The sequence below is a fragment of the Xenopus laevis genome, chromosome 8S (genome assembly GCF_017654675.1).
Source record: "Xenopus laevis strain J_2021 chromosome 8S, Xenopus_laevis_v10.1, whole genome shotgun sequence".
Lineage (NCBI taxonomy): Eukaryota > Metazoa > Chordata > Amphibia > Anura > Pipidae > Xenopus > Xenopus laevis.
This window is the reverse complement of record NC_054386.1, coordinates 103,775,502-103,801,843: the sequence shown is the minus strand read 5'-3', so window position 1 is coordinate 103,801,843 and position 26,342 is coordinate 103,775,502. Positions and strand designations below refer to the sequence as shown.

The 26,342-nt window shown below is 47.0% G+C and overlaps 2 protein-coding genes across 4 annotated transcripts; both read left to right on the top strand.

Moving 5' to 3' along the window:
• Window positions 1-1,952: 1,952 nt before the first annotated feature.
• Window positions 1,953-9,287, top strand: tstd1.S (thiosulfate sulfurtransferase (rhodanese)-like domain containing 1 S homeolog). The gene is given in 4 exon segments (NM_001097957.1): window positions 1,953-2,002; window positions 3,736-3,855; window positions 5,384-5,546; window positions 9,100-9,287. Coding segments are annotated over 4 exon segments (348 nt in total). The 5' UTR covers window positions 1,953-1,992; the 3' UTR covers window positions 9,155-9,287.
• A 5,815-nt stretch (window positions 9,288-15,102) lies between these two features.
• On the top strand, window positions 15,103-23,132 carry f11r.S (F11 receptor S homeolog). 3 transcript variants are annotated; one of them, XM_018231838.2, is made up of 10 exons: window positions 15,103-15,247; window positions 17,569-17,631; window positions 17,739-17,852; window positions 17,937-18,086; window positions 18,160-18,344; window positions 18,707-18,806; window positions 19,904-20,047; window positions 20,488-20,497; window positions 21,982-22,024; window positions 22,222-23,132. In XM_018231838.2, exons 1-10 carry the CDS (start codon window positions 15,187-15,189, stop codon window positions 22,255-22,257), a joined length of 906 nt encoding a protein of 301 aa, XP_018087327.1. In that variant the 5' UTR covers window positions 15,103-15,186; the 3' UTR covers window positions 22,258-23,132.
• Window positions 23,133-26,342: the final 3,210 nt, after the last annotated feature.

Genomic DNA, 26,342 nt, shown 5'->3' with positions numbered 1-26,342 from the left:
CCTAACATGCAGAAGATACTCAGTACGCAGGAGATCCCAATACACAGGAGATCCTCAATAGGCAGGAACAATGAAAGGGAAACTTGTCCACTCCCCAGGGACATTAATAAGGAGAATCTTTTGGGCACAGATTTTCCCAATTCCGGGAGATGTGGGGGAACAACAAAGAGTTTAACGGGGCAATGAATGAAACCAGTTGGCTCATAGGGTTTGTCCTGTGCAAAATGTTACTGAATGTGATTTATGAGCATGTGACCCCCATAGTAGGGCGACCCCTAGTTGAATAAAGTGCGTTCTCCAGTAAACAAAGGGTTAAAGCCAGGAGAGTAACACTTTGTTGTCCTATAGGGAGGGAGAGTTCTAATGTCTGACCTCAGGTCCAGACAAACTGACAGATTTCACTGAAGTGGAACAACTGTCATCTCTGTTTAGCAATAGAAAGTGTGCGGGCAGCACCTGAACTAAATGCCAGGCTGTGTCATTACATCAGTGCAAATGAGGGTGTGGAAATGGTACCATGGCTGCTAATGGGGTAAGCCAGACGGAGTGTCTCAGGAGGTGAGAGAAGGTAAATTTGTGTGTGCGAGGGTGTGCAAGCCTCAGCTCAGAGTGGAAACACAAGGTGCCGGAGCAGAAATGTATGTGAGGCAATGTTAAAACTAAATTCATGCTTTCTGTTGAGAAAGGACATGTGTGTGGCTACTGTCATAGGGACACAGCTGTTAGATCCCCGGCCAGGGTGTAAGTTATAACCTTGGGTCCTTCTAAAAGTGTCAGACCTACCTTAATTCAAAGTGATGTGGTGACAAATAAAGAGCCCTATTGATGTGTCACTGCAAGTGATTATGGGTAAGATAACCGGGGGGGGGTCTAAACCAAAGCAAAAATACAAAGGAATGTTTATGATGCCTGACAGAGGTTCATGTTTACAGTAAAGTTTGTGTGTGTGTGTGTGTGTGTACAGTCACATTGAAATGCATGTGTTGAAGATCAAGGTCATTCTGAAAGGGGAGTGTAACTATGGCAACAAGCAGCTCCCGGCCCTTTAAACAAAGAAAGAATGGAAAGTCCAGTTAATGGAATGGAACCCAGTGAACTCAAGGGAGAAGATCTGGGGGTACAGGAGGGAGGGCAGATATATTGGGGAGTAGATGAATACGGGGGGAGGGCAGATATATTGGGGAGTAGATGAATACAGGGGGGAGGGCAGATATATTGGGGAGTAGATGAATACAGGGGGGGAGGGAAGATATATTGGGGAGTAGATGAATACAGGGGGGAAGGCAAATATATTGGGGAGTAGATGAATACAGGGGAGGGCAGGTATATTGGGGAGTAGATGAATACAGGGGGGAGGGCAGGTATATTGGGGAGTAGATGAATACAGGGGGAGGGCAGGTATATTGGGGAGTAGATGAATACAGGGGAGGGAGGGCAGATATATTGGGAAGTAGATGAATACAGGGGGGAGGGCAGGTATATTGGGGAGTAGATGAATACAGTGGGGAGGGCAGGTATATTGGGGAGTAGATGAATACAGGGGAGGGCAGATATATTGGGGAGTAGATGAATACAGGGGGGAGGGCAGGTATATTGGGGAGTAGATGAATACAGGGGAGGGCAGATATATTGGGGAGTAGATGAATACAGGGGGGAGGGCAGGTATATTGGGGAGTAGATGAATACAGGGGAGGGAGGGAAGATATATTGGGGAGTAGATGAATACAGGGGAGGGCAGATATATTGGGGAGTAGATGAATACTGGGGGGAGGGCAGGTATATTGGGCAGTAGATGAATACAGGGGAGGGAGGGCAGTAGGAGCAGAAGTGACTGATCAGTTCTGGGCGTTTCCTGGGTTGGCCCCTCCCTGTTTCCATATTAGCAGGGGGGAGGGAACTGTGGGTGGAGAAATGTTCCGGAGTTACAGGCGACTCGTTTCCTGCAGATCCGTCATTTTACCTCATTGCATCGGCCGAATCTGCACTAGAATCATGAGCGCTGGTAAGTACCCCAGGGTCCTACTGCCGCAACTCACTGACATACGTGATGTACTTCCCCTCCCCCACTCCCCCATATACACTGGCACACAGGGATCCTCTTGTTCTTATGGATTCAAATTCTGTTCTGTGCTACACAGGAAGTGCAGGAGGGAGAGGAGCATTGGAGTGTAAGCTCACTGGGAGAGGAACTAATGAAATATGGCATTAGAGTGTAAGCTCACTGGGAGAGGAACTAATGAAATAGGACATTAGAGTGTAAGCTCACTGGGAGAGGAACTAATAATATATGGCATTAGAGTGTAAGCTCACTGGGAGAGGAACTAATGAAATAGGACATTAGAGTGTAAGCTCACTGGGAGAGGAACTAATGATATATGGCATTAGAGTGTAAGCTCACTGGGAGAGGAACTAATGATATATGGCATTAGAGTGTAAGCTCACTGGGAAAGGAACTAATGAAATAGGACATTAGAGTGTAAACTCACTGGGAGAGGAACTAATAATATATGGCATTAGAGTGTAAGCTCACTGGGAGAGGAACTAATGATATATGGCATTAGAGTGTAAGCTCACTGGGAGAGGAACCAATGAAATAGGACATTAGAGTGTAAGCTCACTGGGAGAGGAACTAATGAAATAGGACATTAGAGTGTAAGCTCACTGGGAGAGGAACTAATGATATATGGCATTAGAGTGTAAGCTCACTGGGAGAGGAACTAATGAAATAGGACATTAGAGTGTAAGCTCACTGGGAGAGGAACTAATGATATATGGCATTAGAGTGTAAGCTCACTGGGAGAGGAAGGAACTAATGAAATAGGACATTAGCGTGTAAGCTCACTGGGAGAGGAACTAATGAAATAGGACATTAGAGTGTAAGCTCACTGGGAGAGGAACTAATGATATATGGCATTAGAGTGTAAGCTCACTGGGAGAGGAAGGAACTAATGAAATAGGACATTAGCGTGTAAGCTCACTGGGAGAGGAACTAATGAAATAGGACATTAGCAGAAACGGAACTAGAGGGGGGCGGGCCCTGGCACGGGACACGCAGCGGGGCCCCCCTCCCCCCTCCGTACACCCGGAACTGGCCGGGAATATGCCCGTGGACATTAGAGTGTAAGCTCACTGGGAAAGGAACTAATGATATATGGCATTAGAGGGAGAGGAACTAATGAAATAGGACATTAGAGTGTAAGCTCACTGGGAGAGGAACTAATGAAATAGGACATTAGAGTGTAAGCTCACTGGGGCACGGACTGATGGGAATCATGTAATAGGGATGCTATGTAAATAAAGGCATATAATAAGAATAATAATAATAATGGTTCTGCTACTATTGTGGGCGGAGTCAGGGCCAGTTGCAGTTGGTCAGAGTCACAGTGATTCAGCAGATTCCCAGTTACTCAGAGCCGTCTGGACTGGTGTGAAATGAAAGGAACAATTAGCTGGGAGTAACCATAACAACCAGCCAGCACCATTAGGAAGAAGCCCATGTGATGAGTGACAGGCCAGTTATTTGTATCCAGTAGTTGTGGCTTCTCCCCTCCCCCCACCTGTTGTGCTAAACTGTAAGACTCGCCCAGGGGCTCTGGTGCAGTGATAATAAAGGCTTATGCATGGAAATACCAAGTGGGGAGGGGCACAATGGTCAAAGGGGAAGGCTTAGGAATTTTCTGCTGTGTCAGTGAGAGTTGTAGTTCAGCGTTGTCCTTGTGTCTGTCCCACGAGCAGGAGACGCCACATACGAGGAGGTCAAGAAGCTGAGCCAAAGCAGCACCGGGTACATCATTGATGTGAGGAACCCAGAGGAGGTGCAGAGGGGCAAGATCCCAAATTCCATCAATATCCCAGGTAAGTCTGGAACCTCATGTGACTGACACTATACCCAGTGCTGACCCCTCCCCTCCCTGTGACTGACACTATACCCAGTGCTGACCCCTCCCTGTGACTGACACTATACCCAGTGCTGACCCCTCCCTGTGACTGACACTATACCCTGTGCTGACCCCTCCCCTCCCTGTGACTGACACTATACTCAGTGCTGACCCCTCCCCTCCCTGTGACTGACACTATACTCAGTGCTGACCCCTCCCCTCCCTGTGACTGACACTATACTCACTGCTGACCCCTCCCTGTGACTGACACTATACTCACTGCTGACCCCTCCCCTCCCTGTGACTGATACTATACTCAGCACTAACCCCTACCCTCCCTGTGACTAACACTATACTCAGTGCTGACCCCTCCCCTCCCTGTGACTGACACTATACTCACTGCTGACCCCTCCCCTCCCTCTAACTGACACTATACTCAGCACTAACCCCTCCCTGTGACTGACACTATACTCAGTGCTGACCCCTCCCCTCCCTGTGACTGACACTATACTTAGTGCTGACCCCTCCCCTCTCTGTGACTGACACTATACTCAGCACTAACCCCTTCCCCTCCCTGTGACTGACACTATACTCACTGCTGACCCCTTCCCTCCCTGTGACTGACACTATACTCACTGCTGACCCCGCCCCTTCCTGTGACTGACACTATACTCACTGCTGACCCCTCCCTGTGACTGACACTATACCCAGTGCTGACCCCTCCCTGTGACTGACACTATACCCAGTGCTGACCCCTCCCTGTGACTGAAACTATACTCACTGCTGACCCTGCCTCTTCCTGTGACTGACACTATACTCAGTGCTGACCCCTCCCCGTGACTGACAATATACCCAGCGCTGACCCCTCCCCTCCCTGTGACTGACACTATACTCACTGCTGACCCCTCCCTGTGACTGACACTATACCCAGTGCTGACCCCTCCCTGTGACTGACACTATACCCAGTGCTGACCCCTCTCGGTGACTGACACTATACTCACTGCTGACCACGCCCCTTCCTGTGACTGACAATATACCCAGTGCTGACCCCTCCCTGTGACTGACACTATACCCAGCACTGACCCCTCCCTGTGACTGACACTATACTCACTGCTGACCCCCCTCCTTCCTTTGACTGACACTATATCCAGCGCTGACCCCTCCCTGTAACTGACACTATACTCAGTGCTGACCCCTCCCTGTGACTGACACTATACTCAGTGCTGACCCCTCCCTGTGACAGACACTATACTCAGCGATGACCCCTCCCTGTGACTAACACTATACTCAGTGCTGACCCCTCCCTGTGACAGACACTATACTCAGCACTGACCCCTCCCTGTGATTGACACTATACTCACTGCTGACCCCACCCTGTGACTGACACTATACCCAGTGCTGACCCCGCCCCTCCCTGTGATTGACACTATAACCAGCGCTGACCCCTCCCTTTGAGTGACACTATACCCACTGGTAATTCTTATGGTTTACCTTTTGCCCTTCAGTCGCTGAGTTTGAGGCGGCGCTGAGAATGGACCCCGAGACCTTCCAGAAGACGTTTCATGTAGAGAAACCCAAACCCAGTGAGGAGAACATTATCACTCACTGTTTCATGGGGAAAAGAGGAGCCCAGGCTACAGCGATTGCAGCTGCGCTCGGATACTCCCAGTAAGTCTGACCCAGGGGCACTAAGGGAAGAGCAGAAAATTAGGATGATATAAATAGGGGCAATACAAGGTGTGAGACCAAAAGAACATAGATGCAAAGCTGATCTGACCCCCATCCCCCATGTAACTTCTGGGTCAGATCAGCTTTGCATCTATGTTCTTTTGGTCTTAGCTGTGGGAGGCTTGCACCCTCATATGCAGCTTTGTGATGGTAGGATACAGGAGTTAACCTGCTCAGCAGTCTTCAATCATTATCTCTCCCCAACCCACCTACCTCCCTCCTATAGCATGGGCTGCTGGTCAGGAGACTCCTCTCTGATTGCTCTTCCTTCTACCATCACCTTACACTTCCCCACCATCTCCTATCCCTGCTCCGCCTCTCCTGACACTCACCTCCCCACTAACTCTGCTCTCACCTCCTTGCAGTAACTCCATTCTGACTCCACGTATTACAACCTCACTCACTGACCCTAACCCTGCCCGCCTGCTTCCTTTTTTCCTCCCCTGACAACCTCATTCCTATTCCCTCCCCTGCCCATCTGCTTTCTATTCCCTCTTCTGCCCACCTGCTTCCTATTCCCTCCCCTGCCCATCAGGTTCCTATTTCCTCCTCTGCCCACCTGCTTCCTATTCCCTCCCCTGCCCACGGGGTTCCTATTCCCTCCTCTGCCCATGGGGTTCCTATTCCCTCCCCTGCCCACCTGCTTTCTATTCCCACCCCTGCCCACCTGATTCCTATTCCCTGCCCTGCCCATCAGGTTTCTATTCCCTCCCCTGCCCACCTGCTTTCTATTCCCTCCCCTGCCCATCTGCTTCCTATTCCCTACCCTGCCCACCTAATTCCTATTCCCTCCTCTGCCCACCTGCTTCCTATTCCCTCCCCTGTTGACCTGATTCCTATTCCCTCCTCTGCCCACCTGCTTCCTATTCCCTCCCCTGCCCACGGGGTTCCTATTCCCTCCTCAGCCCATGGGGTTCCTATTCACTCCCCTGCCCACCTGCTTCCTATTCCCTCCCCTGTTGACCTGATTCCTATTCCCTCCTCTACCCATCTGCTTCCTAATCCCTCCCCTGCCCACGGGGTTTCTATTCCCTCCTCTGCCCATGGGGTTCCTATTCCCTCCCCTGCCCATCTGATTCCCATTCCCTCCCCTGCCCACCTGCTTCATATTCCCTCCCCTGCCACCTGATTCCTATTCCCTCCCCTGCCCATCAGGTTTCTATTCCCTCCCCTGCCCTCCTGCTTTCTATTCCCTCCCCTGCCCACCTGATTCCTATTCCCTCCCCTGCCCTCCTGCTTTCTATTCCCTCCCCTGCCCACCTGATTCCTATTCCCTCCCCTGCCCACCTGATTGCTATTCCCTCCCCTGCCCACCTAATTCCTATTCCCTCCTCTGCCCACCTGCTTCCTATTCCCTCCCCTGCCCACTGGGTTCCTATTCCCTCCTCTGCCCATGGGGTTCCTATTCCCTCCCCTGCCCACCAGGTTCCTATTCCCTCCTCTGCCCACCAGGTTCCTATTCCCTCCTCTGCCCATCAGGTTCCTATTCCCTCCTCTGCCCATCAGGTTCCTATTCCCTCCCCTGCCCAACTGATTCCTATTCCCTCCCCTGCCCACGGGGTTCCTATTCCCTCCTCTGCCCATCTGATTCCTATTCCCTCCCCTGCCCACTGGGTTCCTATTCCCTCCTCTGCCCATGGGGTTCCTATTCCCTCCCCTGCCCACCAGGTTCCTATTCCCTTCTCTGCCCACCAGGTTCCTATTCCCTCCTCTGCCCATCAGGTTCCTATTCCCTCCTCTGCCCATCAGGTTCCTATTCCCTCCCCTGCCCAACTGATTCCTATTCCCTCCCCTGCCCATGGGGTTCCTATTCCCTCCTCTGCCCACCTGATTCCTATTCCCTCCCCTGCCCACTGGGTTCCTATTCCCTCCTCTGCCCATGGGGTTCCTATTCCCTCCCCTGCCCACCAGGTTCCTATTCCCTCCTCTGCCCACCAGGTTCCTATTCCCTCCTCTGCCCATCAGGTTCCTATTCCCTCCTCTGCCCATCAGGTTCCTATTCCCTCCCCTGCCCAACTGATTCCTATTCCCTCCCCTGCCCACCTGATTCCTATTCCCTCCCCTGCCCACGGGGTTCCTATTCCCTCCTCTGCCCACCTGATTCCTATTCCCTCCCCTGCCCACGGGGTTCCTATTCCCTCCTCTGCCCACCTGATTCCTATTCCCTCCCCTGCCCAAGGGGTTCCTATTCCCTCCTCTGCCCATCAGGTTCCTATTCCCTCCTCTGCCCATCAGGTTCCTATTCCCTCCCCTGCCCACCTGCTTCCTATTCCCTCCCCTGCCCAAATGCTTCCTATTCCCTCCCCTGCCCACCTAATTCCTATTCCCTCCTCTGCCCACCTGCTTCCTATTCCCTCCCCTGCCCACTGGGTTCCTATTCCCTCCTCTGCCCATGGGGTTCCTATTCCCTCCCCTGCCCACCAGGTTCCTATTCCCTCCTCTGCCCACCAGGTTCCTATTCCCTCCTCTGCCCATCAGGTTCCTATTCCCTCCTCTGCCCATCAGGTTCCTATTCCCTCCCCTGCCCAACTGATTCCTATTCCCTCCCCTGCCCACGGGATTCCTATTCCCTCCTCTGCCCACCTGATTCCTATTCCCTCCCCTGCCCACTGGGTTCCTATTCCCTCCTCTGCCCATGGGGTTCCTATTCCCTCCCCTGCCCACCAGGTTCCTATTCCCTCCTCTGCCCACCAGGTTCCTATTCCCTCCTCTGCCCATCAGGTTCCTATTCCCTCCTCTGCCCATCAGGTTCCTATTCCCTCCCCTGCCCAACTGATTCCTATTCCCTCCCCTGCCCACGGGGTTCCTATTCCCTCCTCTGCCCACCTGATTCCTATTCCCTCCCCTGCCCACTGGGTTCCTATTCCCTCCTCTGCCCATGGGGTTCCTATTCCCTCCCCTGCCCACCAGGTTCCTATTCCCTCCTCTGCCCACCAGGTTCCTATTCCCTCCTCTGCCCATCAGGTTCCTATTCCCTCCTCTGCCCATCAGGTTCCTTTTCCCTCCCCTGCCCAACTGATTCCTATTCCCTCCCCTGCCCACCTGATTCCTATTCCCTCCCCTGCCCACGGGGTTCCTATTCCCTCCTCTGCCCACCTGATTCCTATTCCCTCCCCTGCCCACGGGGTTCCTATTCCCTCCTCTGCCCACCTGATTCCTATTCCCTCCCCTGCCCAAGGGGTTCCTATTCCCTCCTCTGCCCATCAGGTTCCTATTCCCTCCCCTGCCCACCTGCTTCCTATTCCCTCCCCTGCCCAAATGCTTCCTATTCCCTCCCCTGCCCACCTAATTCCTATTCCCTCCTCTGCCCACCTGCTTCCTATTCCCTCTCCTGCCCACGGGGTTCCTATTCCCTCCCCTGCCCACCTGATTCCTATTCCCTCCCCTGCCCACCTGCTTCCTATTCCCTCCCCTGACCATCAGGTTCCTATCCCCCCCCTTGCCCTGTCTGAGTTGAACCCATGTGTAACGTGCAACCCTATCTCTCTTGCAGCGCACGCAACTACCCCGGTGCCTACATGGAATGGGCTGAAAAGGAGGGACATTGACAAAATTAGTGTGTGTGGGGGGGGGACAAATATCCGTTTCACGTGCCCCGTTACCACCGTTTAGTTTCTGATAAGTGTAACTTATTCTCCCTGCTCCTCTTGCAATTAAATCTCTGCACTGATTTGCACTCCATTCTTTGTGTCTTTATTCATGTAATTGTCGCAACTTTGGCCCTTGCACAGGGGCCCACACCCCCCCCCCCCCCACTCTCCCAGTGTCACTACATGAAGCTGAAAGGGAGTTGTGCCTGGGGTATAGGCGACATGGAGGTAATAAATGAAAATGTATCAGAGATCAGTGGGATGATTTAACCCTTAACCAATAAAATGTATTTAGTCCCTCTGGGGTTAAAGGGGTTAGTATGATATAGAGAGGGATATTCTGAGACAATTTGCTATTAGTTTTCATTTTTTATTATTAGTGTTTTTTTTAATTATTTAAATTTTTATTCAGCTGCTCTCCAGATTGTAATTTCCGCAGTCTGGTTGCTAAGGTCTAAATTCCCATACCAACCATGCACTGATTTGAATTTGAGACTGGAATATGAATAGGAGAGGCCTGAATATACAAATGAGTAATAAAAAGTAGCAATAACAATATTGTTGTAGCCTTACAGAGCATTTGTTTTTACTTGGGGTCAGTGTCTTCAGTTTGAAAGCTGGAAAGAGTCTGAATGGCAAATAATTAAAAAAACTATTAAAAAATAATGAAGGCCAATTGAAAAGTTGCTTAGAATGAGCCATTCTATAACATAGTAAAAATTAACTTAAACGTGTAGCGCCCGTTTAATGTGGAAATGGTTCATACTCGGCAAACAGTCTGAAGGATTGTGATAATATCAATCCCTGCCGAGTTCACAGGAATATGGTCAGTTCAAAGGGGAAACTAAGCCTAACAGGGAGAATAGAGATAATGCAAGGAAAGGAGACTCAGCATGGGCACACTGTGTCAGTGGAGAGTCGCCCCCTTCAGGAAATCAAGAGAAGGGCAGAGTTAGTGGAAAGTACAAGTAATGAAGGTGCTGGGAGTTGGGAGCAAGGCTTGGGTGGAGGGTAAGTTTTTTGTGTTGGGGGATACCGAACCCATTATTTACCAGAACACTTTGATGGTACCTGCTTATGTCCCATATACACAGGGTGTGTCATAGAAGAAACAGCAACTGTGCTGGTAGTTAGGTCCCTGGTTGCTGGATGATCTAGAATGGAATATGTGACGAGGCTAAGGAATGTTTTTGCCTGTGGCTAGTGGCAAGGTGGGTGGGTGTAGTGCTTGTTGCCTCCTGCATGAGAGGCTACTGCTTTGTAACTCTGACAACAAAGGGCAAACTGCCTTGTAAGGCGCAGTCATGGAGGAGCTTCAACTTCCCCTTTAAACTTCTATTATGCTCAGACAACAGCCACTATATGGCTTTGCCTGGGAGGTGTAGTTAAACAGCAGCTTGAGTTGCAGGATGAATCATGGAAGGGGCTAGTGCCCAGTGAGGGAAATGGGCATCAGTGGGTGTATAACACATTATACAACACATCATATAGTGGCACTGAGTGTGGCACAAGAAGTGAGTGGCCGTGGCTACTGACACTCCAGCAACATTATACGCAATAAGAGACACCGGGGCGCTAAAATGGGTGCAACGTTTGCCCAGCGCATGCGTATATTTTATAATGTGGCGCACAAATGCTTTAAAGTACAATTAATAAGCCACTTTGGCCACCGACATTTGCGCATTTTCTGTCGCAAGACTTACACTGAATGATGCGACATACTAGCACTACTGGGCACAACCGAGTTACAGGTGCACCACAAACTACCAGGCGCATGTTTCTCCCGCAAGACTTGTGCACTGTAGCCACGCCCACAGCCACACCCCCAAGAAAGAAGTCATGCAACATAATCACCCAATATTTGCGACCTGCCTGCATTTTTCTTTGTTCTGCCATAAATAACCTTGGAACTGCCCAACTACTTCACAGTGTAACTCCCACTCCCGCCACTAGGGGACAGGCAAGGCTGCAGGGAGTTTCACATTTCTTCCTCCTACCCCTGGAGCAAGGCCTAAATGCAAACGAGCCAACCCTCCTTCTACAAACGGGGAAAAATCCAGAAAAGATCTAGAATTTAAGGGGGGGGATATGTTATGTCTCAAAGAGGCCTCAGGTTTTGCCCATCTTGAGCTCCCAATCCAATGAATTTGTGCCAAGACCTAAATAAATCTGGTTGAACCAATTTCTACTTATAGATGGACCAGACCTAGGTGGTACTAGTGCCGGTTTCAAACCCAAGTCAATATGTTTCCCTATGGCCATCATGTGTTCCCTATGTAGAAAGACCTTTACAGCTAGTGGAGGAAGAGCTAAGCAATTTAAGGAATCATCTCTCAGTGGGAAGTCATGTGACAGCCTTAAAGAGAATTAAAGGAAAACTAAATACAAATGTAGATGCATATAAAAAGATACTGTATAAAACCCTGCTTCATGGAGATAAACCATTTCCATATCAATATACTCTGGGTGCCATTGGGTAATCCTAAATAGAACACTGCCATTTTAAGTACTAAGGGCCACCCCCTGGGACCCTGCAATTCACACACGTTAGTTTACATGAGCCAATGAGCAGAGTTTTGTCTTTCCTCCCACAATTCTTCCTGTTCCAATAACGGCTGCACTATTTCCTGTCAGCTGATATCTGGGGGGTGGTACAGACGTAAATGGGGGCTCGAGGCAAAGGATGTAAAAGTGAAATATTTACTTAGCTATATATTTCAGTTTGGAAAGATTCTTTAATAGAGTAGTAAGTTAGCTTGAAAAAAGACACACGTCCCATCCAACCCCTTCTTATACCTATCTAATGTATCAGCCTGTACCCCTGATTCACTTCCCAGCTCTCCCTGTAACACCCCTTTCCCTCCTCTAATCTCATTGGCTCCCTCCTGTCTGCTGGGAGGAGCTACTGGTGAATAAAGCATCCGACCCTTCCTTGTACCTATCTAATGTATCAGCCTGTACCACTGATTCACTTCCCAGCTCTCCCTGTAACACCCCTTTCCCTCCTCTAATCTCATTGGCTCCCTTCTGTCTGCTGGGAGGAGCTACTGGTGAATAAAGCATCCGACCCTTCCTTGTACCTAACTAATGTATCAGCCTGTACCACTGATTCACTTCCCAGCTCTCCCTGTAACACTCCTTTCCCTCCTCTAATCTCATTGGCTCCCTGCTGTCTGCTGGGAGGAGCTACTGGTGAATAAAGCATCCGGCCCTTCCTTATACCTATCTAATATATCAGCCTGTACCACTGATTCACTTCCCAGCTCTCCCTGTAACACCCCTTTCTCTCCTCTAATCTCATTGGCTCCCTCCTGTCTGCTGGGAGGAGCTACTGGTGAATAAAGCATCCGACCCTTCCTTGTACCTATCTAATGTATCAGCCTGTACCACTGATTCACTTCCCAGCTCTCCCTGTAACACCCCTTTCCCTCCTCTAATCTCATTGGCTCTCTCCTGTCTGCTGGGAGGAGCTACTGGTGAATAAAGCATCCGGCCCTTCTTATACCTATCTAATGTATCAGCCTGTACCCCTGATTCACTTCCCAGCTCTCCCTGTAACACCCCTTTCCTCTAATCTCATTGGCTCCCTCCTGTGTGCTGGGAGGAGCTACTGGTGAATAAAGCATCCGACCCTTCCTTGTACCTATCTAATGTATCAGCCTGTACCACTGATTTAGGGAGACAATTCCACATCTTCACAGCTCTCACTGTAACAAACCCCTTCCCAATATTTAGCTGGAACCTCTTTTCTTCTAATCGGAATGGGTGACCTTGTGTCAGCTGGAAAGACCTACTGGTAAATAAATCATTAGAGAGATTATTATATGATCCCCTTATATATTTATACATAGTTATCATATCTCCCCTTAAGCGCCTCTTCTCCAGCGTGAACATCCCCAATTTGGCCAGTCTTTCCTCATAGCTAAGATTTTCCCTTTACCAGCTTAGTTGCCCTTCTCTGTCCCCTCTCTAATACAATAATGTCCTGTTTGAGTGATGGAGACCAAAACTGTAGGGCATATTCTAGATGGGGCCTTACCAGTGCTCTATACAGTGGGACCCCCTCCTCCCGTGACTCTCTGCCCCATTTAATACAAGTCAAGACCTTATTTGCCCTTGATGCTGCTGACTGGCATTACTTGCTACAGACAAGTTTATTATCTACAAGGACTCCAAGCTCCGTCTCCATTATGGATTTGCCTAGTGCAGTCCCATTAAGGGTATAAGTGGATATTGTTACATCCCAGGTGCAGGACTTTACATTTATCAACATTGAATCTCATTTGCCACTTAGCTGCCCAGATTGCCAGTTAGTCAAGATCCTGTTGCAAGTGCCACATCCTGGATGGAATTAATTGGGCTGATAGTTTTGTCTCATCTGCAAACACTGATACATTACTTACAATCCCCTCCCCTAAGTCATTAATGAACAAGTTAAATAAAAGTGGCCCCAATACTGAGCCCTGAGGGACCCCAGTAAGAACCTTACTCCAAGTAGAGAATGTCCCATTAACAACCAACCTCTGTACCCGATCCTGTAGCCAGTTTCCTATCCATGTGCAAACGACTTCATTAAGCCCAACAGACCTTAGTTCAGAAAGCAGTTGTTTGTGGGGCACAGTATCAAATGCTTTGGCAAAATCCAAGTAGATCTACTGCCCCCCCACTGTCCAGCATCTTACTTACCTCATCATAAAAAGCAATCACATTAGTCTGACATGACCTATCCATAAAGCCATGCTGATTGCTGCTCATAATGTCCTTCACTAGGACAATGTTTTGAATGTGATCCCTTAACAAGACTTCAAATAATTTGCCCACCACAGATATCAGACTTACTGGTTTATAATTGCAAGGCTGAGATTGTAATCCCCTTTTAAATATTGTAATGACATCAGCTTTTCTCCAATACATAGGTACTATACCAGATGAATGCTAGTATGACAAAATCAGAAATAGGGGCCCTTCTAAACTGAACTAAGCTCTCTTAGAACCCAGGGGTGTGTTCCATCAGGCCCTGGCGCTTTGTTTACATACATATTTATTAAAGCTTTATGAATCATATCCTAAATCAGCCACTGACTAGATTGAGCTGAGCCAACAGTTCAGCTATGAAGTGAGCCAGGGAACTCAGACTCCTCTATTGTATACACTGAAGAAATGATTTAGCACTTTTGCCTTTTCTGTATCGGTTACAACCATACTGGTACCATTATTTAATGGAGTAACACTCTCAACCTGCATCTTTTTACTATTATTATAATTCTGAGGGGGTTCCTTGAATGATTTTGCAAGGAAATAAAGTGGAATGGAGAAATCAGGTATATTGGTGACTCAGAACTCAATACAGATGTAAATCTTCCCCAAGTACCAACACTGAAAGGGAAAAACACCATTAGAGGGAACTAGATCACTGTACTTGGAATCACTGACTTTCCTATATATTTATCTTTATTCTTTCCCTGGACATATTGGGCTATTTTTGAGCTACTGGTGAAGTGACTCTGGGCCGGTTGTGTAAATTAGACCTGACAGTAACACTGGTCCAAGTCCAAAGCCTGGTTGCAGTGCATTATGGGGGAAGAGATGGCACAAGAGCCGATAGTTCCTGCTGTTGGGGCTTCGTTTCATGCGCTTCCTGTTGTGTTGCATTGTGGGTCAATATCCCTAAGGACCATAGGTTGCTGGGTTACATCCGCTCAGGAACTAAAGGCGTGTAGGGGGCGTGTATCTCAGGAAAAGGATGATTGACAGCTCATTCCGTTAATCACCTGTAAAACCCACCCCAAATTTCAAATGTTATTCATATTAGGCGAGTAAGGGTCTGACTGACAGCGCAGTGCTCCAATGGGAGCCGGGAACTAATCCTTCTAACCAATGGGGCTCTGGTCGGGCTCTAGGTGAGTTTCAGGTGCGCAGTGACGTTCCAGGAGGGCGGGTCAGTACAGGTTGTTTATTCTCAGTTTCGTCGAGAGAAGGAAGGAGACGACATGGCGACTGCGGGCAACTCCCGGAGGGCAGTGGGAGTAGGACTCCTGTGCTGCTGTCTGTGTGAGGATCACATTGCCGGGCTTTTCGCTCATTAATATCGTGTGTGTGTGAGAGAGAGGAGTCGTGTGTGTGGGATATGGGCACCTGCTGTACCTGTGTGTGAGGGGTCACGTGTGTGAGTGGAACTGGGGGGAGATGCACCTTTGCTGTATTTATTAGTGGCACTTGTACAAGTCCGTCTGTGTTGCAGGAGAAATGGCCTCGGGGAGACATGGCCTGATGAAAGTGTGTGATCTGTTTACTTTGTACAGGTTCAAATGTCCCCCGGGAATGTGGCAGAACCTGTAAGACTGGTGTGTCAGTATCTGTCTCTCCTCAGCAGTCTGTTACCTGCCTGTTACCTGCCTGTCCCTTTATACTGCTGCCTCCCTATTAGATCTGCTTGTGCTTCTTGTAGTATTAGTGTGTGTAACAGCACCCCCTGCTCCTCCTGGCACCCACTATACACACACACCACTTCAATTTCCACTATAGTATTACTTCTTGACTGGCTGCCCCCATGGCTACACAGCAGCTTGTTTATATAAACTATAGTAGTACTTATCTGTTATCTACTGTGTATCCTGTGCTTGAATGGCTGCCCCTATGGCTACACAGCAGCTTGTTTGTATAAACTATAGTAGTACTTATCTGTTATCTACTGTGTATCCTGTGCTTGAATGGCTGCCCCCATGGCTACACAGCAGCTTGTTTATATAAACTATAGTAGTACTTCTCTGTTATCTACTGTGTATCCTGTGCTTGAATGGCTGCCCCCATGGCTACACAGCAGCTTGTTTATATAAACTATAGTAGTACTTCTCTGTTATCTACTGTGTATCCTGTGCTTGAATGGCTGCCCCCATGGCTACACAGCAGCTTGTTTATATAAACTATAGTAGTACTTCTCTGTTATCTACTGTGTATCCTGTGCTTGAATGGCTGCCCCCATGGCTACACAGCAGCTTTTTTATATAAACTATAGTAGTACTTCTCTGTTATCTACTGTGTATCCTGTGCTTGAATGGCTGCCCCCATGGCTACACAGCAGCTTGTTTATATAAACTATAGTAGTACTTATCTGTTATCTACTGTGTATCCTGTGCTTGAATGGCTGCCCCCATGGCTACACAGCAGCTTGTTTGTATAAACTATAGTAGTACTTCTCTGTTATCTACTGTGTATCCTGTGCTTGAATGGCTGCCCCCATGGCTACACAGCAGCTTGTTTGTATAAACTATAGTAGTACTTCTCTGTTATCTACTGTGTATCCTGTGCTTGAATGGCTGCCCCCATGGCTACACAGCAGCTTGTTTGTATAAACTATAGTAGTACTTATCTGTTATCTACTGTGTATCCTGTGCTTGAATGGCTGCCCCCATGGCTACACAGCAGCTTGTTTATATAAACTATAGTAGTACTTCTCTGTTATCTACTGTGTATCCTGTGCTTGAATGGCTGCCCCCATGGCTACACAGCAGCTTGTTTATATAAACTATAGTAGTACTTCTCTGTTATCTACTGTGTATCCTGTGCTTGAATGGCTGCCCCCATGGCTACACAGCAGCTTGTTTATATAAACTATAGTAGTACTTATCTGTTATCTACTGTGTATCCTGTGCTTGAATGGCTGCCCCCCATGGCTACACAGCAGCTTGTTTATATAAACTATAGTAGTACTTATCTGTTATCTACTGTGTATCCTGTGCTTGAATGGCTGCCCCCATGGCTACACAGCAGCTTGTTTATATAAACTATAGTAGTACTTCTCTGTTATCTACTGTGTATCCTGTGCTTGAATGGCTGCCCCCATGGCTACACAGCAGCTTGTTTATATAAACTATAGTAGTACTTATCTGTTATCTACTGTGTATCCTGTGCTTGAATGGCTGCCCCCATGGCTACACAGCAGCTTGTTTATATAAACTATAGTAGTACTTCTCTGTTATCTACTGTGTATCCTGTGCAAACCTGTAACTGATCCATGTGTTTGTCCCTGCTGAGCAGAATCCCTGAGTGACATTAAAGGCAACTGTTAGACTTGATACAATAGTTACACTTATATTCCCCATAGATCCTACTGAGAGATGTATTCACTAGATGTAAGTTCAGAATCTGCACGTGGATCACTGAGCTGCCAGACTAACACTAGAAACAGGAACTTCCAACTTAATTGTTGGTAAAACTAACCAATAAAAGATGGAAAGTAATTGGGGGGGGGGGGGGAGTCTGTTTATGGTGAACAATCTGAAACCAACTGAACTGAAAGTGCTTCGAAGGTGAACAGCCCCTTTAACATCCCTTTATTGCCCCCCCCCCAACCCTTTTCTTCTTCTTTGCAGGGACTGTAACTCTTGCTGCAGTGACAACTCCCAATCCAACGATCATTGTAAAGGAAGGGGAGTGTAAGTACCTTGTGTCTTTTTGGTGGGAGCGCATTGATAAGCCCATGAGTTGTGCTCATAGAGCTGCTATGGAACTGGGCTCATACATCAACTTACTTCTCTTGTAGCTGCTGAACTGCAATGTTCTTACTCAAGTGACTTCACTAGTCCCCGAGTGGAGTGGAAGTTTGTAAACAAAGACCAGGAGACGAGCTTTGTGTTCTATGATGGATCCCTGACGGGTAAGTGACCTATGGGAAGGTTCTGGTGTTTTTCTGAGCTCTCGGCAAGATCAGAACCTTCATTCTTATTCCTCCCCACGGCAGCGTCCTACAAGGACCGTGCTATTCCCTACCCACAGGGTATCACTTTGAAACAGATCACTCGGAAAGATGCCGGCGAGTATTCCTGTGAGGTGACCAGCACTGGAAGCAAAACGTTGTATGGGGAAGCCAAGATCCAGCTCCAGGTTATAGGTAAGAACAATTCCCCCAATTCTCCTTTTATCTGAATTTCCTCAGTGGCCTGACTCTCCCTTTCTCTTGCCAGTTGCCCCTTCAAAGCCCGTGGCTCAGGTGCCAAGATCTGTAAGTACGGGCAGTGTGGCAGAGCTCCTCTGTGTAGAGAATGATGGATACCCACCCCCCACCTTCATTTGGTACCGAAATAAGTCCCCAATGCAAATAGCCCCCCAGAACTCCACTTACACCATTGATCCCAAAACTGGAGTGTTGGTGAGTACTTCTGTTTGTGCCTCCTCTGTGTGTGAGTGGCCAGGACTGGGGCTGCTGCTGGGCAGGGCTGGGGCTGCTACAAGCTGGTTCTGCGCTAGGGATGAGAGAAGGAGACAAAAGCCAGTAAAGGTACAAGGGAGCTGGAGCAATGTGGTAGGGCTGAAATGAGGTTTTGGGGTTCAGTTGCTGGCAGGGTGCAGTTGAATAGAGGATGAAGAAGCTGCCAGGGCTCTAGGGAATATGGAGCAAAGGCATGGAGCTCTGGAGGGTGCAGGCAGGGTGCTAGGAGCATGGGAGGAGCGGCCACAGAGACTGCCCTAATGACAGAACCTAAATGAGATCCTTGTGTTTGTCTTTCTCAGAAATTTGCTGCTGTGTCCACCTCAGACAGTGGGGAGTATTACTGTGAGGCCACCAACAACCAGGGAAAGCAGGCGTCTGATCTTGTGCGCATGGATGTCCGTAAGTACATTATCCTTGCTATAGCACCGCCATATAGTGCAGCCTCTTGCATCCTCCATTGGGACATGCCACTCACACGTGGATCACATACAGACAGCGCAACCTCAGGGGACATTAGACACAGGCTACATACACCGCATTGGATCCAAGCATTCTGTGCTTCCCAACTCCATGACCCATTATTTACTTGCCCTTTGCACAGGGTGTTAGTGACCCATTATTTGCCCTTTGCACAGGGTGTTAGTGACCCATTATTTACTTGCTCTTGCAGAGGCTGTTGATGACCCATTATTTACTTGCCCTTTGCACAGGGTGTTAGTGACCCATTATTTACTTGCCCTTTGCACAGGGTGTTGGTGACCCATTATTTACTTGCCCTTTGCACAGGGTGTTAGTGACCCATTATTTACTTGCCCTTGCACAGGGTGTTAGTGACCCATTATTTACTTGTCCTTGCAGAGGCTGTTGGTGACCCATTATTACTTGCCCTTGCACAGGGTCTTGGTGACCCATTATTTACTTGCCCTTTGCACAGGGTGTTGGTGACCCATTATTTACTTGCCCTTTGCACAGGGTGTTGGTGACCCATTATTTACTTGCCCTTTGCACAGGGTGTTAGTGACCCATTATTTACTTGCCCTTTGCACAGGGTGTTGGTGACCCATTATTTACTTGCCCTTTGCACAGGGTATTAGTGACCCATTATTTACTTGCCCTTGCAGAGGCTGTTGGTGACCCATTATTTACTTGCCCTTTGCACAGGGTGTTGGTGACCCATTATTACTTGCCCTTGCACAGGGTGTTGGTGACCCGTTATTTACTTGCCCTTTGCACAGGGTGTTAGTGACCCATTATTTACTTGCCCTTTGCACAGGGTGTTGGTGACCCATTATTTACTTGCCCTTTGCACAGGGTATTAGTGACCCATTATTTACTTGCCCTTGCAGAGGCTGTTGGTGACCCATTATTTACTTGCCCTTTGCACAGGGTGTTGGTAACCCATTATTTACTTGCCCTTGCAGAGGCTGTTGGTGACCCATTATTTACTTGCCCTTGCACAGGGTGTTGGTAACCCATTATTTACTTGCCCTTTGCAGAGGCTGTTGGTGACCCATTATTACTTGCTCTTGCAGAGGATGTTAATGTGGGTGGTATCGTAGCAGCGGTGGTTATCGTCCTGCTGATACTGGCTCTGATTGGCTTTGGAATGTGGTTTGCCTATAGCCGTGGATACCTGGATAGTAAGTACCCGGACTCTTCTTTCTTTCATTAACATGGAGTAAAACTTCAGATTAGTATAGTTGAGCTCTGTAGTAAAAAGGGGTGGGGGGGGGTTGCCTTTATAGTCAGTGTATATGTTTGGGTTTTGTAGCTAGCCCACACATTGTACTGTGAGGTGATTCTGCAATAAAGCCTAATGTGTAGGTGCTGCACTGATATCAGGGGTCAAAATGGGGCAAAGCTGAATTTTCTTAACTGATGGACTCCATCTTCTGTGTTGCATGCAGGGGGTTATGGGCCGACAGGCAGTGATCAGTATCAATGGGCTTGCTCCTCCCACTCATGGTCTGGCCTTGTGCCCCTTCTACAGGAATCTGCAATGCCACGTGCAGTGTTTCTTGTACTTTATTGTTCACTTTGTACAAATCCTCATCTCTCCCATTTCTATTCTTTATTTCAGGGAAAGAAAAGTAAGTGGAACATTTTCTTTGTAATGTCCTGCTTCTCCTCTATGGCCTGACTGCCACCTGCCAACAGCCACAGCATCATCCCATGTTCCTGCCAAGTACACACTCAGTCCCTTCTCTTTTTATCTTGTGCTGGCTCTCTAACACCGTACCACTTCCATTACTGCTCCTTCATTCCTCCACACCTTACTCTATATTACTCACAAATGGCACTTGCTTCCTGATTCAGAAGCCTTGTGTCTTTATATGGTCACAGAACAACCCCTCAGTGACTTCTAATATCCTTATCATTTACAGTAGGGGGTACATTATCCTTATAATACATGAGTGATACTCAGAGTTCCCTGTATAACTCAGCCTGCAGCCTTGTGCCTTTATATGGTCACAGAACAACCCCTCAGTGACTTCTAATATACTTATCATTTACAGTAGGGGGTACATTATCCTTATAATACATGAGTGATACTCAGAGTTCCCTGTATAACTCAGCCTGCAGCCTTGTGCCTTTATATGGTCACAGAACAACCCCTCAGTGACTTCTAATATCCTTATCATTTACAGTAGGGGGTACATTATCCCTTATAATACATGAGTGATACTCAGAGTTCCCTGTATAACTCAGCCTGCAGCCTTGTGCCTTTATATGGTCACAGAACAACCCCTCAGTGACTTCTAATATCCTTATCATTTACAGTAGGGGGTACATTATCCCTTATAATACATGAGTGATCCTCAGAGTTCCCTGCATAACTCAGCCTGCAGCCTTGTGTCTTTATATGGTCACAGAACAACCCCTCAGTGACTTCTAATATCCTTATCATTTACAGTAGGGGGTACATTATCCCTTATAATACATGAGTGATACTCAGAGTTCCCTGTATAACTCGGCCTGCAGCCTTGTGCCTTTATATGGTCACAGAACAACCCCTCAGTGACTTCTAATATCCTTATCATTTACAGTAGGTGGTACATTATCCCTTATAATACATGAGTGATACTCCGAGTTCCCTGTATAACTCAGCCTGCAGCCTTGTGCCTTTATATGGTCACAGAACAACCCCTCAGTGACTTCTAATATCCTTATCATTTACAGTAGGGGGTACATTATCCCTTATAATACATGAGTGATACTCAGAGTTCCCTGTATAACTCGGCCTGCAGCCTTGTGCCTTTATATGGTCACAGAACAACCCCTCAGTGACTTCTAATATCCTTATTTACAGCAGGGGGTACAGTTCCCTGTATTACTCCGCTTGCAATATATATATATATATATATATATATATATATATATATATATATATATATATATATATATATATATATATATATATATATATATATACACACACATACATACATATACACACACATACACGTGTGTGTGTAAGTACACGCTGCTCCTTTTTTCTTTTTTTTTCTTTTTTTCTTCTCGAGACTGATGGTTTTTTTTTGGTTTTGTTCCCCCCCCCCCCCTCCACATACAGCAAAAAAGTAATTTACAGCCTACCATCGGAGACCCGCAGTGATGTAAGTATTCCCTGCTCTTTATGTCACATATATGGGAGTAGTTCAGTGCCTCTGTGGGAAGTGGGTAACTACATAGCAGGGAAGTGGATGAGGAGATGGAGTAAAGGGAGCAAGAAGAGAAGGTGCCCTGTGTGGCAGGGAGGGTGATGCAGAGGAATTTTGGGAATAGCCTGACTATTGTTTGTTCTTATTTGCAGAAGAATTTCCAGCAGACTTCCTCCTTCCTGGTCTGATCTGGGGCCCCGGTGGGATTGCGCCTCTTAGCTGTGGCCCTTATTGTGAGGCATCCGTTTGCACCGCTACCTGTTTCTCTCTGAGTTTCCCCTGCGGTTACTGGAGGGGTCCCTGACAGTAGACGGATGATTTTACTGTGCTTTTATATCTGTTTTAGTTATGACTCAGATTCCAACTTTGGGGGACCCTTTCTGTAATTATTTGGGGTGGGGATTGTGTCTGTGTACTCATAGGGCTGATGGTAAATGAAATTGTGGCCCCTTTAGACTAAATGAATATAATATTGATTCCCATACAGGCAGGTGACTTGGGTGGATTCCCCACTGCTTGTTCATAAGTATCCAGCTGTGCCATGCAGTGAGCCCATGCCTTGTGGTGTATGTGTGCCCCCAACAGAGCTACTACATCTGTAGAGCTTTAATGTGTGTGTGTGTGTGTGTGTGTGTGTGTGTGTGTGTGTGTGTTATACACCATCAGTGCCTTTGTGTGTTTCTATCATGTATTACTGTCATACACCCCATAGAGCTCCACACCCCATAGAGCATCGCTTGGATTGGCTGCAGGTTCCTGGAACCCACTTACTCAGAGCAGAAGCTGCAGCAATGCTATTGTTGCCCAATGGAAGGCCATTGCTACCCCCCCCCCCCTAATAGTCTTACCTATGCGCTGTTTATCAAGGGGTGCTGGGCTATTTGACTAGAGACCTGCTCCCCCTCCTGCATGTATACTGATCTGACAGTTACACCACCATTGTACTGACTATAGCCAGAACTCATTTGCACTCGGTGTGCTAGCTCCCCTCATGCTGACACTGTTACACCTGTATATTTTCTATGAATTTTAATTTCTCTGGAAATAAATGTTTTCTTAAGAACCTGTTTGTCTGGAAGATGCAGCTGCGGTGCCCTCATTTATTTGCCTATAAGGGCGCGGTGACATTCTATGAATATCTGGCATTTAACCCTTGTGCTGGTTGTGTAGTTTGTCTGCTATTAGGCGTACAGTGCACGGGGCTACTCATTACTGACTGTTATACACTCATTTGCACTGTGTGGGGCTGGGATCATTGGGGAATTAGGCCCTTCATTGCTGTGTGTCTCTCTTCCCGTTCAAATATCTGTGTGGTGCCCTACAAGGCACTCTCATCTCTTCCCCCCCCCCCCGAACTGTTTGGCCTTACTCTCCCCCATTTGTCTCTCTACTCCCTATAACCCCCTTTCCCTTCTGTCTCTCATCCCCTCTCCTTTTCTTCCCCATCCTCCCTCTTCTCTCCCCCTAAGTCTGATTTGTTTTGTCTTTTTTAGTCCGTTACCCCCTCCCATATATTACTCTCCTGTGTGAGCATCACCCCAAAGTGAGGAACCCCAGTGGTAATTTCCATTCATGTTGCTGCCAATGACGTGGGCAAGAAGAGATCCCATTAGTAGCATCCAGGCTGTCCTGAGTCGCATCAGCTCCATAACCTTTGTCTCCCCTCACATCACTCCCAAAATAAGGAATAACTGCTGTTGGACTTTGTAGAAGAAAAAGTTAATGACTTAAAAGTTTGCAGAATTGTTCTACTTCCTATTTCTTCTGTGCTGGGGTTTAGCTGTCATGTCTTTATGGAGCTCACTAGTAATATTTGTCTCATTTTGCTCCACAAACATTGAATATGTCCTATACATGGGGGTAACAATGTCAGGTTTTCATTGGCCTTTACAGGCTCAGTTCCTGGCTCCTATGTGATGTGGGAGCAACATACGAAGGAGGCCTGATGGGTAATATTTGTCAAACATTTTGCTTTTAAATACATTGTAACACAGTTAGTTAGACACAAGTCCATAAAGTTCAACCTTAACTCTATATATAACCTGCCTAACTGTTGATCCAGTGGAAGGTGAAAACCCATCTGAAGCCTCTCCAATTTGCCTCAGAGGGGGAAAAATTCCTTCCTTCAAAATGGACCAGTCCCTGGATCAACTTGTACTATGAGCTATCTTCCATATCTCTGTATTCCCTCACTTGCTAAACACCATCCAACCCCTTCTTATACCTATCTAATATATCAGCCTGTACCCCTGATTCACTTCCCAGCTCTCCCTGTAACACCCCTTTCCCTCCTCTAATCTCATTGGCTCCCTCGTGTCTGCTGGGAGGAGTTACTGGTGAATAAAGCATCCGACCCTTCCTTGTACCTAGCTAATGTATCAGCCTGTACCCCTGATTCAGGGAGACAATTCCACATCTTCACAGCTCTCACCGTAACAAACCCCTTCTGAATATTTAGGCTGTACAAAATAAAATAAAAATCTGATATAGTTAGGCAAAAATGTAATCTATAAAGGCTGCAGTGACTACACAGCAGCTTGTTTATTTAAACTATAGTAGTACTTATCTGTTATCTACTGTGTATTCTGTGCTTGAATGGCTGCCCCCATGGCTACACAGCAGCTCGTTAATATAAACTATAGTAGAGTTTCTGAATCAAACGCCAGTTTTACCAGTGCAGGGCAACACTGAATTATATATTTATTACTTTAAAACACTTTAATTTTTAACCAGCCTGTGTGGCACTGTATTAAATGCATTAGCAAAGTCTAAGTAAATCACATCCACTGCCATCCCAGAATCGAGGTCCCTGCTCACCTTCTCATAAAAAGAAATTAAGTTAGTCTGGCAAGATCTATTATGCATAAAACCATGCTGGCACAAACTCATAGTATTATGATTTGCTATGAAATCCAGTATCTTATCCTTTATTAACCCTTCGAAAAGCTTTCCTACTGCTCATGTCAGACTAAGCAGCCTAAAGTTTTGAGACTGAGAATTATTGAATAGCGGCAATGCATTAGCAATTCATCTAGCAAATCTCTCGGCACTATGCCAGACCTCAATGAAAAATTAAGTGAAGAGGTTTGGCAATCACAGAGCTAAGCTCGCTAAGTACCCTGGGATGAATACCATCTGGCCCTGGACCTTTGTTTATCTTAACATGATCTAGTCTCTTTTGAATTTCATCATGTATGAACCATGCATCATTAGTTGTATTACTAGAATTGGGACTATTAAGAAGGAAACCTTCACTTACTGGTTCCTCATTTGTGTAGACAGTTCAGAATCTCAGCTTTTTTTTTGTTCTCATCAACCAGCTGACCCTCCTCTGGTATTAAGGGTCTCATCCCTTCCTGCTTCATTTTGTTGCTATTAACATATTTAAAAAATTAATTTGGATTATTTTTACTGCTTGCTGCAATATCCTTTTCCATATCCATTTTAGCTTGTCTGATAGCTTCTTTGCATGATTTATTGGCCTCCTTGTACCTTATAAATGTTTCGGCTGTCCCAGATAACTTGAAAGCCTTAAAAGCAGGTCTTTTCTTACCCACCTCAACACCAACGCTTCTATTGAACCAAAAAGGTTTTGCTTTGCAACGACGTTCCTTGCTTACAAGTGGAATATACTGACAAGTAGATTTATTATAAAGACTTCCCATTTTCTGTGTTTAACCCTGTGAAAAGCATTTCCCACTTAATATGTCACAGAGATGCCCTTATACTGTCACAGTTTGTACGTCTGAAATTTAGTGTTTTAGTTGGTCCCTTATAGAATTGCTTCTGCAACAGAATCTCAAAGGAGACCATGTTATGATCACTATTCCCTAAATGCCCCTCACCCACACAAATGTTAGAGATGAGTTCAGTGTTATTAGTTATTACAGGTACAAAAGAGAGTTATTCCTAGTAGGTTCTTGAATGAGCTGGAATAAAAAGTTATCATTCAGCATATTTACAAACCTACTAGCTTTTTGTGTCTTAGCAACCCCATTACCCCAGTCACTGTCTGGATAATTGAAGTCACCCATAGCAACAACTTGACCCAGCTGTGAAGCCGCTTGTATCTGCAAGAGTAGCTGGGCTTCATACTCAACACTTATACCAGGTGGTTTATAACATACACCAATGATAATTCTTTTTGTTACCTTTTGCCCAGTCAAAATCTCTACCCAGAGGGATTCTACACCCTCACCAGTGGCAGCTATTGTTATTTCTTTAGCGCATGGCTTTAATTCAGTCTTTACATACAAACACACTCCTCCACCCG